Source organism: Petromyzon marinus, chromosome 32 (assembly GCF_048934315.1).
Source record: "Petromyzon marinus isolate PM22_M1 ecotype Great Lakes invasive population chromosome 32, UKy_Petmar_22M1.pri1.0, whole genome shotgun sequence".
In the NCBI taxonomy this organism is placed as follows: domain Eukaryota; kingdom Metazoa; phylum Chordata; class Hyperoartia; order Petromyzontiformes; family Petromyzontidae; genus Petromyzon; species Petromyzon marinus.
In genome coordinates, this window is record NC_133698.1 from 4,480,867 (window position 1) to 4,496,526 (window position 15,660).

Genomic DNA, 15,660 nt, shown 5'->3' on the forward strand with positions numbered 1-15,660 from the left:
GAGCATGCTGCAAACGGTTTTAATGGCAAAGGAAAGTCATACAGTTGTTTTAAATTTACATCTCCCTGCAACCATTTCATCTTTTTCAATTTCAGCTGAAATATTTTAATAGGTATTGAACCATGTAACGTCACAAATATGAGCATGTTTATATAACAAAGTTGTGAGCATCAGCTACTCTATCCACATCAACCAATCTGATTGTATGGCATAGAGATGGTCAGCATTTGATCTCTGAAGTCACCATGCTGTCAATGTGCATCATTAACTGTTATTCAATGATGCCTTCAGTATTTCTCCCACTCCATCCCTAGATCACAATGCAAGGCTCCACTTTGACTCGTGCATAACAATTTGCATTTGTATGGAAAATATTTCCATGAGTGGATATATGTATCATATTTTGGCACAAACGATAGTTTGGAAAATGTAACCATTTTACCATTTTCCATTCACACTTTTTGCTTCTGAATTAATTAACAGCATTGTTTGTGTAACTTAATGTAGTTTTATTCTATGACATTTGGTTAAATACCTACTTTTAACACGCATATAAATCGCTAACTCGTGCAATATCAATCATGTAGCGTTTTGCTTTTATTACTCAATGCTACAAATGTGTATACACATCTAAATTATACGTGTTTAAAAGTGCCACGTAGACTTATATGGAATCTCGTGTATAATATACTCGTTTAAACCAATCATAATGTCACGGTGGCAGAAACAAAAAAAACTAATATTTTATTTGAGTTGGTGGTCACAAGGCTAATAACATTGTACATGCAATGTGGTGGTCACATGAGACGTACACAAGTCATGAAGTGACTTGCACCTTCCTGCTGTTTGCAAGCACCACAGATTTGCGTGTTGTTTGACATAGTTTAACATTAAATGCCCATTCTGACAGCTGACAACAAGGGGCAGGCTACAAACCTCAGCACCATGGAATGTGGAATACTGTACATCTTATCCAAAATATAATATTTTTTTAAAGATCGAAACAGGAGGATTCATCCACAACTCTGGCTGTCACCTGATGAGGCTGGTTGTAATTACCTGGCGAAACGTCGTACTCGAATTGTACATTTTGTGGGTTTACTCTCCAACACACCCGGTGACCTGGACCAGTAATTAATTGGCATGTTTTGTTTACGTGACAAACCGTACTACCACCTATGTTAGGTGGTGGGGGGTTTACCAACATTTAAATTTACGTGACCTAAACCACAAAAAAGGCTATGATGGATAATATTGGGCGAGAAAGCCTACGTGTTAAACTGACTGTACATTGTCTGCTTGTTGCCGTATATGTATCACATCGCTCTGTCTAAAGATCAGTCACACAATGAGCCTGATACTTATGAAGATAAGCATAGATCTAAACTGTTATTGGCATCAGTTGGAAGGATGATAATTCCAAAGTTCAATCACTGCTTGCTCGTAAAGTCCCCAGGTGCCCTCCTGATAGAAAAAAAAATGATGGGCTGGTACTCTTGCAGATTATGCAATGGAACCCTTTTGTAGGATTAATGTAGGTCCGGAAAGAGGTGATTCTCAACCTGTGAAGACACAAATAAAACCGCTCATAGCTTTTTTTTTCGATTTAAAGCGTTCGTGACTGCAGGGATTCATCTTCTTGGTTCTTTCGGAAAAGGCACGTAGAAGGGAATTAATAAAATAATAAAAATTAAATATAATAAAATAAAATTCTCACGACGTTCCGGCCACAATACAAGTAGCCTTCCTCAGGTGAAGAAACAGAACTGTCGGAAAGACAGCGCTCCAATGAACACTGCTAAGCTTGGCAGCGTATTTTAAGCTGGGTGGGAGGAGCAGAGCGCCTTGACAAAGGAGTTTACATATCAACAGAAGAATTTAGCATTGAAGTAGCTGTGTTAATGTTGGATTAGCAGGATGTTAAAGTCAGAAATTAGCATGTAACTGGGAGATTAGCATGATGTTAGTGTGAGGGATTAGCATGTAACTGGTCACGGAAGTAGCTATGTTAAAGTCAGAATTTACATATCAACAGAGACATTTAGTATATTGACGCTAAAGAACTGCAACTACCCAACTATCATACAATAAACCGATGTGAAATTATTAAATATAAACTACATCAATATAATCAATGTACTCAATATATTCTCCAATAAGCTGAGCTATTAACATAAAGTAACTGGGTATATACTACACTATATAATGAATACCATATAGCAAACTGATAAAAAACTAAAATATGAACTACATAAATATTTTGAATAAACTCAATATACTCTCCAATCAGCTGAGCTACTAACAATAAGTTATTATACTTTACAATCCTATGTCGAAAAAAGTGGTGGTTTCTTTTTTCCTCAACGTTAGCAAAATAACGTTAGTGAAATAACTAAATATAAACTAAATCAATATAATCAATGTCAATTTTGCTTTAAAGCTTTCGTGACTGCAGGGATTCATATTCTTGGTTCCTTCGGTAAAATCACGTAGAAGGGAAACAATAAAATAATAAAAATATTAAACAATAAAATTCTCACGACGTTTCGACTGCAACACAAGCAATCAGCATAGGGTAAGGTTTCGAATGGCTCCTCAAGAGGATCCTTCTTCATGGTTGGAGTGATGGCTTTGCGGGTTACACGATCCTACAAAAAGATGTCCAAAAGATGTCCAAAATCCTGATTAAACACAATATCCAGGTCCGATTCAACACAGTACATAAAATCCATGATCTGGTCCCGTCTGTAAATGATGTGGTTCCAGACATACAGTACCCGGGCGTTTACAAACTAAGTTGCCTCTGTGGTAGCAGTTACATTGGAGAAACCAAACGACATATCTCGGACCTCATCCGTGAACATAAAGCAGACTTGAAACACGGTAGGACCAACACCTCGGCCGTAGCAGATCATTGTTCTAATTCAGTAGGCTCACATGCCATTGACTTTTCCAAGACGGAGGTTCTCTGCAAGCCATCCGACTACCATGAGAGATTTGTTCATGAGGCTATTCACATATACAAACACAGAGACAATTTCAACCGAGAAGATGGATTCTGGTTTAGTAATCATTGGAAAGACGTGATAAACCATTTCGGTTCTTGATTGATTGTATTTTACGGTGACTGTCAGACTGCAGTCCATTCGCTGGCACTGCCTCTTAGTACCTTTCACACGACGGTCAATGGTATGGTTTATAGCATATTGTATAATAAATAGTATAATCGTAATTGTATAGTGAATATACAGCAGTGTGTTATACAGTAGGGTTGGTAGAATAATACAGTGTAATATTACAAGTCTAATATTTTATAGTCTAAAGTATAGGGTAGTGTATAGTAATCCATTGTATAATTCAATGGTGGGGTTGGTCTATGGCAGTGTATATTACGATGTATAGTCGTGTTATGAAGAAAAAAGTTTAGTTGCATAATGTTAGAGCTTATATTGGGCTGTGTATACAATATTATACAATGTAGTTTAGATTGGATGCTATAATTTTGTAATGTATAGTAGTCTAGTTTATAGCATAGTTGTAACGCAACACAGGACAGAGCAGCGCATTGTGGTTGTTTCTCTCTCCCCCCACCTCCGTTCCGATCATAGATGGACTCGTCTGTCTGAACAAAGCTCGCTGCTTTCCGTGGTGCTAACGTTGAGGAAAAAAGAAACCGCCACTTTTTTCGACATAGGATTGTAATGTACAATGACTTATTGCTAGTAGCTCAGCCGATTGGAGAGTATATTGAGTTGATTGAAAATATTTAAGTAGTTTATATTTTAGTTTTTTTCAGTTTACTATGTGGTATTCATTATATAGTGTAGTGTATACCAGTTACTTTATGTTAATAGCTCAGCTTATTGGACAATATATTGAGTACATCTATTATATTTCGATTTAAAGCTTTCGTGACTGCAAGGATTCATCTTCTTTGGTTCTTTCGGTAAAGTCACGTAGAATGAGAATAAAATAATAATATAAAACAATAATACGTGACTTTACCGAAAGAACCAAAGAAGATACATCTATTATATTGATGCAGTTTATATTTGGTTTATTGTATGATAGTTGGATAGTTGCAGGTCTTTAGCGTCAATTTGCTAAATGCCTCTGTTTATATGTAAACTCTGACTTTAACATAGCTACTTCCGTGACCAGTTACATGCTAATTCCTCACACTAACATCATGCTAATCTCCCAGTTACATGCTAATTTCTGACTTTAAAATCCTGCTAATCTCTCACATTAACACAGCTACTGCAATGCTAAATTCTTCTGTTGATATGTAAACTCCTTTGTCAAAGCACTCTGCTCCTCCCACCCAGCTTAAAAGACGCTGCCAAGCTTAGCAGTGTTCATTGGAGCGCTGTCTTTCCGACAGTTCTGTTTATTCACCTGAGGAAGGCTACTTGTGTTGTGGCCGGAACGTAGTGAGAATTTTATTTTATTATGTTTTATGATTATTTTATTAATTCCCTTCTACGTGACTTTACCGAAAGAACCAAGACGCTCATAGCTTGTAAAACAAAGTATCACCTAATTATCAATCATCAGCAGCAGTCATAATCAATCCTCTGCTGGATGAAGACCTTCCCAAATCCACCAATCACCACCTTCTCCACTATCCTGCGATGTTAATAATCCGAATAGCACCTGTGCACGGACTGATGTCATCGCTCCCCCTCCTCGGTGGACATACTCTCGGACACGCTCCATTTCCTGCTCGAATTATGACTTTATGACGAAGTGTGTGAGCGTCAGGTGCCTTGCGTCTCACCAAATCTTCCTTTGCAGCTAACCGTTGGAAAAAAACAATGCACGGACTATTAAAAACGACATGCTAGAAATGAGAAAAAATAGTGAATTCAGCCAAGAATAAAGAAGTCACCATTGCCAATGCCATTTATATCACCACTCTTGCCATCCGTTCCTTTGTCTCATATGTATGTATATTTTTCTTCTTCTTCTGCTGCTCATGACGACGATTGAGATGATGTGGGTGAGGTAGTGCTCCCAGGAACCACACAGAGTTCGAAACTCGATTTTAAGCGTGTTTGGCATGCGAGCGGGAACTAGGCTACCCAGAGAAATCTTGCACATGCAAGGCGATAGTACTCACTATCGAAACAGATTAAAATAATTAACTTGCTGTACTTGTCCCTCCACATATCTATCGGACACACAGCTTCATAGATTTTTTTAAGCAGTTCAATATTCAGTATCTCATCAACAGTCAGGCTTGCTTAAAGCAATGCTAGTGAACAACTGCCAGATGTTTTTAGGCAATCCATCTGTTATTATGGGCCATATTTAGACACAAAACTATATGATGCATCACACTTTATATTACAAATATAAGAAACAAGGACCCATATCTAACAGAGTTGGTGGAGGGACAGATTTGGGAAGGAGGTTATCACTAATGATTCGCTTGTGTACTTCCTGCCATGTCCTGTCTCGGCCATGTTGGTAATGTGAATGCCGGAGTCACACAAAAGTACGAAGAGGAACTGCACATGAATCAGCCATCAAAACTATTCAAGAGCATGTTTGCATATGTGCAGGCCTGTATGAAGTAAACACAAATAAACAATTGTATCGTTACATTTCCTAGAAGGCTGCAAGTATTGTTGCCCCATGAGATCTAAATAGGCTTTTCATATTAAAGTGTTTTTTTTTCTTCTTCCACTGGCTTTAGAGTACTGTACAAACTTTATGGATATTTAATGTTTTCCCTCAAAACAAGATATTAAATCATTTTGTTTACACAGATGTATTTTTACTATGTATGACATAAGCAGACGTATTCTGTGGTATCGTATGCTCACTCTCTCGGTGATATATAGGTACTTTATTATTACTCTGAATATGTGCGAACATACCAAATAAAATCAATAGCAACAATTTGTACTTATAAAGTGTCAAAAAGAGGAGCATATCAATATGTTGTACCGTATAATGCACACCTTCTTAATAATTGCAACCTTAAGTGAATTATAATGAATGGACTGAAAAAGGTAATTTAACTCACTCCACTACTGGCAAAAGGGCCCCCAATAGAGGGGTCTCTCGAAATCCCCTCGAGTGGATTTGTGGCCAATTCTTCTCCAGTCGTCAGACGTCTTGTGGGGAGTGCCCCCACTCTGATCCCCACCAGGTGTGACCTGCCGATCGACTAACTGTGGTTGTACCCCACCTCCATGCTGCTGGGGTCAGGGGTCGTCAACCTGCCGCTCTGCAGCTGCACGCGGCTCTTTAATGGCTGCGTCGTGACGTCATTTATTAAGGATTCACGTACATTGCGGCTCTTGAAATTTCGACTTTTTTTTTGTTTGACCGAATTTGAAAACAAAATGACACTCCTTGTTATTTTGGCTCCTGACCCCTGTGCTGAGTGGACAGGGGCGGGGGAGGAGGTCATACAGACGACCTCCGGATTGCAAGGAGCAGCGTGATAACCATTATAACTGCGGCTTAATTTCGGATGCCCTGTGAGGCGTATTAAGAGTCTGAAGCAGCAAGCAGATGAAAAGGAGACGTTGGTATTCCTTTTTTTATGGAGATGGCTAGAAAGCATTGTTCGAACGTATTCTTTGTAAAGTTACCGGTTAACAGCGGAGAACAGAGTGGCTAGGGAACTGACCGGACAGACAATTAGCAGAGGAGGGGAGGTGGAATGCCAAACCCTCCGGGGAGCAAAGGAGCAGAGGAGCAGTGTAGATGTTAATTTATAGCTTCCCCACGTATGGCCTAAGCGGCGGCAGCAAAGTGAACAAACAGGGTAGGGTGAGATGAGAGGGGAGACCTGGACAGGGAGAAAGGCAGTGTAAACCTTTCCCATTCCGATGATATACGTCAAAAGTCATGATGTAAACGTCATCAGTTTTTTTTTCTCACGATTATGTTCTGATGACGTACGTAAGTCATCGGAACCGAATCGGAAAAGGCCATGCGGGAGGGCGTGGTGCAATTTGGCGCCAGCTATCATCGAGTGTCGATCATGTCACAACAGTTCTTTACGGTGAGTACAATGTCTTTAAAAACAGCGGCACTGTGCCTCTCTAAATAAAATTAACGCTAACCTCTTGCATGTTCCGAGATTCAGCAATGAACGGGACACCCACCTTGCAACTTACAGACGTCTTGCAACAGAAAAGGGTTAAGATCTTAAAAACAACGTGTACTTGAATCGGACCCTCAGAAGTGTTGGCATCATCTTCCTTCACTATATTTGTATGCTGCAAAAGTAAGTCATTGTGTGGGTTTAATACCCACACAATACAATTTAAATGTCACTTGTAACTTTGGATGCTTTATTTAAAAATTGTAAAAAAAACGCATATATATTAGCTCAGAATGAAAATCCTGCAAAATTTCCAATTAAACCCAAACGTAAAACCACTCTCAGATCAATAAAAAAGATCAATTAGAATCGATAACAAATGATTAAAAATCAAGGTGTGATTTAGCCTGGACCTCGGAACGGGGAGGTTTCTCGTTCACAATATTGACCGATTGCATATCGTCCTACCTTAAATTGCAATTTAAAATTCCGTGAGTGTTTGCTTTGGAAAATTAAGATGCATGGTGGACAATGAGCTGCCAGCACTAGTCAAATGACATGACATCATGTTGCTGCATCAGCCTTTGTTTTAATAGTTTGAAAACTGCCTCACGTTCAACTTTAAATGCAAATCCCTTAATATTTTCAGCCAATGCGTCTGTCCCACTTAGCCTCAAATGAGTACCAGGCGTGGTGTACAAACATCACCACTGGGGAGACAAAGGCGGCCCGGGGGTGGTGTTGGTCACCCACCCCCTCGTGTGCCGTGCCGTCAACACTTGCCCCAACAGTCTGTCCAGGCTATACGGGGGAGCTTTGTCTTTTGATGTGTTTATAAAGCTGTGCGTTTGTGTTTGCGTTTGTCTTTTGTTGAAATCGAAAGTCAAAGTAAGGAGCGGTAATGCAGTTTTTGTATGTCCTTGATGTTGAACTTCTTTCTCACTGTACGTAGCCCAACCGTGCTAATCGGAGGTGCAGTGATTAGCAGAATGTGCTATGAACCAGGCCGAAACGTCGTGATTTTTTTTTTTTACCTACGTGACTTTACCGAATAGAACCAAAGAGTACAGCAATTTGAGTTTGATTCTGTCCCCGGGCTGTTCACTCGTGCACCCTGCTTAATATTTTCAGTTGCTCAATAACTACACTTGCCCCAGCATCCTAAAAAGTCTTTACACGGGGGATCTTTGCCTCTGTATTTGAATATGCACTGGGCTTTGACGAGGTTGACTCAGCCTTAACTGAGTGCCTGTGTAAGCATCAGCAATCGGGATTAAAAGGTGGTGAGGCATATGCTCTCGCGGCTTTAGCAGGTGCCCTACCAGCTGATAAGGCTAAACAAAACAATAATTGGCATCATTATGCAGTGTATACATCACAATATAGACCAGTAGACAATACGTTTCAACCGTCTGTCTGTGCGCTCCGATGGGTTGCTTAAGAAACACTTTACAACCACTGACCCATTCATTCCTCATACACAGGTTCACTCATCGTGTGCTGGCTCACTCGCACATCATACACTGACTCACTCATCATGCGCTGACTAACACATCGTGCACTGGACTCACACATCATACACTCACTCACACTGCCGCTGACTCGCTCACACATCATACACTGACTCACTCATCATACGCTGACTCGCACATCATACGCTGACTCGCACATCATACGCTGACTCGCACATCATACGCTCACTCACACATAATACACTCACTCATGCTGCTGCTGACTCACTCACACATCATACACTGGGAGTGTCGTGCTGCCAGCTATGGCTGCAGGTTTTGTCGTACGTGTTATGTATATCGTTCATTGTTACATTTCAAATCACAGTTCCTATGATTACTGTTGTTACATTGTTTTTATAGCTTTATTTTGGTGTTTTGAAAACATATGGTTAATCTAAATTGTCTCATGGTTGTTGTTGTTGGCTTGCACCACATTTATTTTTGCACACAGCGTTTTAGTAAGTTTTTTTGTGTGTAATATTTGCTGGTTTAATCCAGGATGTTTCTGTTACGCGTTGTCGCTTTAAGATGTTCTCTGTGTTCAAAATTGTGTTTGTCGCGGTTGCACCCGACTTAAGAGCCGCATGGCTCACAGGGATATACCTAATAAATGAAATAAATAAATGAAACTTTAAACTTTAAATAGGTGGAGACACAGATACGCGAAGGAGAACATTATGAGGCTAAACGGAGCATATATGTCTTTGTGTGGATGCTCGTGTGTGTGTATATGTGTGTGAGGGCTTTAGGCATATCTCGTGGCCTGTTTATGCCGTAATGCGAATGGATTTGTTTCTTCCTGAGCGCTCCGATTTCTTATTAAGGGCAACGACTAAACACAAAGTCAAGCATTTGAAAACATGATGTCCGTGACATATTTTGAGACTTTTTCAGACTGTTTTAAAAGTACGTCCATGCATATTCTAATTCCGTGGGTTACCAAAGATTCAACTATTGACCTCATACATTCTTACTCGGTGGCAAGCATTCGAATTGCTCTGCCACCAGCTTCCTACTTACGTTCAGACAGTTGGAGACAGTTGGAAGAAAATAAAGAACACCGAGATCATATCTGGGTGCAAGTTAACGCTTTCTTTTTTGCACGCGTTAGTTTATTATAGAACCATGTTGAACAAAAAAGCGTTGTACTTGAACCCGTAATACATCCAGACCCTGTCTCTAAATGTTGCCGGTGTGTTTCCTACATCCGCCAAATTGTTATTGACTAGTCCCTGTAATTTGCTATCATTAACAGACATAAGCCTCCTGAAGTTCCACTCACCGCAGATATTTGTTTTTATTTTCTCAAAGGGACAAAAAAAATGAAGGGAAACAATAATATAATAAAAAATAAAAATATAAAACAATAAAATTCTCACGACGTTTCGACTGCAACATATTTTTCTTGCTGTGGTTTTCACACCTGATGATGATTGCTTGTGTTGCAGTGGAAACGTCGTGAGAATTTTATTGTTTTATATTTTTATTTTTTATTATTTTATTGTTTCCCTTCTACGTGACTTTACCGAAAGAACCAAGAATAAGGTGTCTCCTATAAACCTTGTCTCCGAATCACTGACACTACACATGTGTTACATTTAATATGGTCATCGCCACATTACTATGTATTCTTCACACTCTATGTATGAACCCAGTGTGGTTCCATAATTTTAATGCAATGACAAAAGTGTCTATTCATTAAATGTATTCATGAAATTAAACGACCTTCTTTTACCATGCAGAAATGTAATATAATTATTATGATGCAAACATCATTGACAGATTTCCTATTTGAATTCACAATATGAAACTTGAGTCTCAAGCGGCATTGGCTCATTTCCCTAACATGGGCATCATTCACTTACCCTCCCTCCTTTTCATTTCCATGTTATATCCTTGGCTTTCTGTGCATCTGAATTATTGTATTGTGTAAGTCTTTGCCACAGGAGAACCATAGTATCTAAGCACTAAGTACAGTGGCTCCTTAGCATGCAATTAAAAGGCAATTATTTAAAAGTACAATTCATCATCATGATTATCTTAATTACCATGGATTTGAAATCCATTTAATTCCAATATGTGCCTTGCATCATGGCCAAAGCAAAACGATGTGAAATGTATTTTAACGTGACATGTTTAGTCTCGACACAACATCTTAATATTGGATCTAATCGCTGAATGTGGTTGTGAGAATTGTCGAAACAACAATAATTTGGCGCGTTAAACACGTATTCATGGGACAATTGGTTTGTTGGCTATGTTCGGTGGTGGAGGGTATTAACAACACATAGTTGGCAGTATCATTAGGGTGGCCTAATCCGAACAAAAATTACTGTAATCGATAATAAAGGCTGCGTTACTATCGTGAATTGTCGCAGTAATTTTAACGAGCACCGTACACACTATTCCACAATTTTATAATTCACAGTGGCTTTGTAAGTATTATTATTCCTTGGAGCAAATATATCAATAAAATTAGTCATAGTGGTACCTTCTTCAGCAGGGGCAAGAGCAGTCGTGGTGTTGTTGACTTGGATCGGAATACAACTCCGACGGACGATGCTCAATACTTCTCGGGCATAAAGCCCTGGGTGGCTGCTTATCTTTTTCATACTCTATTGGGAGAAAGAACGAGAGGGATTAACTCGTTTACAAGCAAAACTCCGTTCTGTACCTCTGCATACAAAAACAACCCTATGTTTTAGGCTATAGGCCTTTCCAGACCAATATTATCACGCAGAATTTGCCTAAAGCGAGCAAACTCTGGACTGGTTTTGACCTTCACAGATGTCCTCCTAGACATCTGTGAAAAAGAGCTTCATAGCACATCGGATTCTTCCTGCAGTCTAAATAAAGATTCAGATGAAGACAAAAAGATTCGGATTCTGACCTTTTGGATCTCATCAGCAGTGTCAGGTGTGTGAAACTAATGCTGCTGCTGCTGCGTGTCCAGACAATCGACTTGGTCAGCATCCACCAACATAAGCACTCACTGGATTGGCCGACTTGTTTTGCTTAGCAACTGATGGATGCAACACAAAAATAAATAAGTAAAATAATTCATTTGGAGATGCAGTACATATGGTAGTTGAGAGGAGGTACTTACGAGGACTGGGAAGCGGCACACCTTTGTATCATACTCAGTTGACATTTTCTCCCTGGGTCTAATGTTAACACATTGCACAAAGTGTGTATTTATGGCTGAGTTGACCAGGTCAAGTTTAAATACAAATACCACTGATATTCTACATGGCCAGGAATTGAACCTTGATTATTTTAATTGTTTGTTATATTAATACTTCTTCTTAAGCGCTGAACCTAGGCAGTTGCGACAGCTGTAGAGCGAGCGGCTCGCAATCAGAAGGCTGCAAGCTCAAAATCTGGCTTGCGGTTGACTATGCCGAGAAGTTCCCCTGCCATAGGAATGTGGAATTTCCACCACCAACGTAGTGCTGTAAAAAGGACATCAGCACAGCTTCTAAACCGGAGTACCGAGAGAAAACCCACCGTGCATGTGGAATAAGACTTAAATCTATGCACAGATTCAAGAATCCATTGATCGACTGCCAACTTACGACAACCCTACAGCCGACCACACCCCAAGCGTTTGACTATAGAGTGCTTTATACCCACACACTAGAGGACGACACTAAGCACATAAATCCTGGCAATGTCACTGGGTGATATCGCGGTCCAACATTAAAATCACCAGTAAATTTCTATGTATCTATGTTAAAAAGCAATCATTGCTATACGCATTCAACTCTGAATATCTCACATTTCTGTACACGACACAGCAATACAATGGTTATTTAAAGAAATGAATGTAATAATGTGCAATGGCACTGTATTAGAATGTCAAAAAAACATCAGCAGAGACCAAACTTAAAATTGTTGCTTCATTGAAAATTGTATATATATGTCCGCCAACAGGAGAATGCAGTAAACACCAGAAGAATGGCATCCTAATCTCTAATAACATTTTTTATTTTGTGTCCTTTTATCTGAATAATGCACTTTGCATGTGCATGTAGTCTGTGCTCCTGTGAGCACTGGCGAGTCAATATTTGCATCAATAATATTCCCACATCGATAAAGGTGACATTTAAACACGACCTCCACAGTGCACGGCAGAGCATGCAACATGTGTTCAAGAGGACAGATATCATATTGAGAAATTAACATGGGACACCCAGCGATGTGACATGAATTTTGATCCACTGTGCTGTCTTACCTTATCTTAATGGACGAAAATATGTGTTGTTATAGTTGCTCTTCTTGGCCAAACGAACCAACAAGTATGTTTCAATGGCAACACGTATGATGGCGGTATAGAATTCACGCGCCCTTGCTCACAGCATCGTGCAGCCACGATAAGAAGACAGACTTTGAAATATATTTTCCCCCAAATTTAAACAAAGTAATGTGAAGGGAAAAAAAAACTATATATTATCGTTCACCCATGATCCATAATCTATCCACTCTGGATGACGCTGCAAAGTATTATCTGTATTTTGATTTAGCGTGCTGATCTTAAAGGTGCATTGAAAAATTTGATACTCCGACTGATGCTTCTGTTGTTGTGGAATAACTCATGCAGCCAGCTATGGCTCTAGGATTTGGTGTTACATGTTATTTATGTAGTTTATTGTAAAAAAATCGGTCACAGTCCCTGTGATCACTGTTACATTGCAATTATGGCTTTATTTTTTGGTGATTTCGAAAAGTTTTTTGGTTTGGACATGTTTGTTTTGTTGTAGTACGGAGTTAGACTGATGGCCTTAATCTAAGTTTTTGTGGTTGTTGTTGTTGTTGTTTGACTTGTATCCCACTGGGATTTTTTGCAGCCAGCGTTGGTGTATGGTGCTTTTTTCAGGAATGTTTTGCTGTTTTTTTCATGGATTTTTTTTGCACAGTCGCATAGTCACTTTAAGATGTTTTTCTTGTTCGTGTTTTTGTTTTTTTGTTTGTTGTGGTTGCACCCGATTCAAGAGCCGAATGGCTCACAGGGCTATACCAAAATAAATCAACTGAAACTGAAAACTGAAACTGAAATACCTCCCAAGCCGTCGCCATCTCTCACGGTCCTGCGATGCAACGATCCGTCCAGCACCTGCACAGGACCTGATTTTATCGCTCCCTCTCAGCAGTGATTGTGCTCATGGCCCCCTTGAGTCCCTATGTGATAACCAGATATTTATAAGTGTTCCTTGTTGTCCATTACTTGTATTTTGCCCGTACTAAGCTTGAATCCAACTTTGCAGATGTCTTAATTAAGTTCACTTATTATTTCCTGCTGTTCATGACCATTGATTGGATGTTATGACTTTCGCATCAGCAAGTCTGAGATTGTTTAATCCTTATTCTATCTGTGCTTATGTATTTATTTTCCAATCAATTTTATGACTATATTATTTTATGTCGTTGTAACTTTGCTGAATGTGTGTCTCTTGGTCTGACTCCCTAATATTTATGTTACTTAATACAATCTCAGTGTAACTGTTACATTATTGTAAAACTATATATTGAATTGTTATTACCTTCGTGCCTGGCGTTTATTTGCTGATTAAAGGCATTTAGCTATGTATAATTTGATGCACGATACACTGACAGTGATTATGCATATTTGTAGAGAATTATATTGCATCAGTATCATCACCATCATCATATTTCACATCCATAGCATAACTTTATACCCGACACATTTTCAGAACGCACAAGATAAAAGACAAAAGAGATGCATGCCTTCACACAAACAGCCAAACTGTATAGAAATAATTTTGTTTTAATTGAGCATGAATCGACTGGATTTGACAGTTCAATTCCTACAGCCATCTGCTAATTTCCGCAGGGAATTGCTTCGCAAGCCATCTAGTTTAAAGTGGGCATTAAAGACAAAAGTAGGCCATTATGTGCCAACCACGACTCAAATGTAACATTTTGTACTTGTTCACAATTGCCGCTACAAAAGTTTGAGTACCAGTTCTCCCGTAAAAAAAAATCAATAACGGATCTCAATTGCATCTCTCCTGGTTAAATAAACGAGTATGTTGAATTCAGAAGACGTCCCAAATGCGCAATATGCGTTAACTGCCGACCCTGTCTCCACCCTCCTTGAGCAACGCAAACAGGATCACGCGAAGAATAACGATTTACAAATTTTAACACGGGCCTACGCTACACGACTCATTCCGAGTTGCCTGAATGTTAATCAATTTGATGCTACAGTGGAAAGGTCAACTGTCATTAAGAGCTGTTGATTATCTTGGCTCATCATACAATACCTCTAACCACTGATTACTCCAACTAATGAAAAGCAATCTGCAGTTGATATAGGTTCCCACGAGACAAAGCTCTGGCATTTGAATTAGAGGCTCTGGGACATGGCTACGGTGTGTGCATGCATGATTACAACTATCTCGAGCTGGCTACTCCAGTGAATTTGAAATGAGCGGGCACCACGGTGGCGAGATGTTAACTTTCTGGCCTGGTATGCAGGAGGCCGTAGGTTCGATCCCAACCCTGATGCCTGCTGTATATTTAGGAGTTTGTATGTTCTCCCCGTGGTCGTGTGGATTTTTCTACGAGTCCTCAGGTTTTTCCCTAATTTAGTATCAACATGCGTTTAGAGTATTTGGCTGTTATAAATTTTCCACGTGATAAGCCACTTCATTGAGCTATCATTTGTGGCCAGGTCGCTTGTGAAAAAAAGAGCTATGTAGCTCAGTGGGCCTTGCCTGGTAAAATAAAAACAGTTCATAGTATAAACAGCTTAAATGCAGAAAAAATATATTTTGGGGGTTACTGCAAAACGGAGGGGTACATTTTCCCACGATTGTTAACTTTTATTTGAATGTTCCATTGAAGAATATTGCGCATGTCATTAGTACAATGCTGAAATTTAAAAAAAAACATATTTCTGAACTACTGCATATGGTGAGACATAAATCCACCGTTCTCACAATGTGCTCAGGAAATCGTATCATACTACATGGGAAGAACTTGTTTTCTGGTTGGATAATCTGTGTGGATTCCTGAACAATAGCCTCCCTCAAGGCTCGGTCGATACGAGGGAGGGAT

General features: G+C 39.5%; 1 protein-coding gene across 1 annotated transcript in view; it reads right to left on the reverse strand.

Annotated features, from left to right (window-relative positions):
• Nucleotides 1–15,660, reverse strand: part of LOC116948084 (popeye domain-containing protein 1-like) — a 36,499-nt gene continuing 20,839 nt past the window's right edge. The window contains exons 6-7 of the mRNA XM_032964399.2: nucleotides 11,072–11,195; nucleotides 1–1,562 (exon numbers count right to left, since the gene is read on the reverse strand). Coding sequence (XP_032820290.1) covers nucleotides 1,558–1,562; nucleotides 11,072–11,195 — 129 coding nt within the window. The 3' untranslated portion in view covers nucleotides 1–1,557. The remainder of the gene's footprint in view (nucleotides 1,563–11,071; nucleotides 11,196–15,660) is intronic.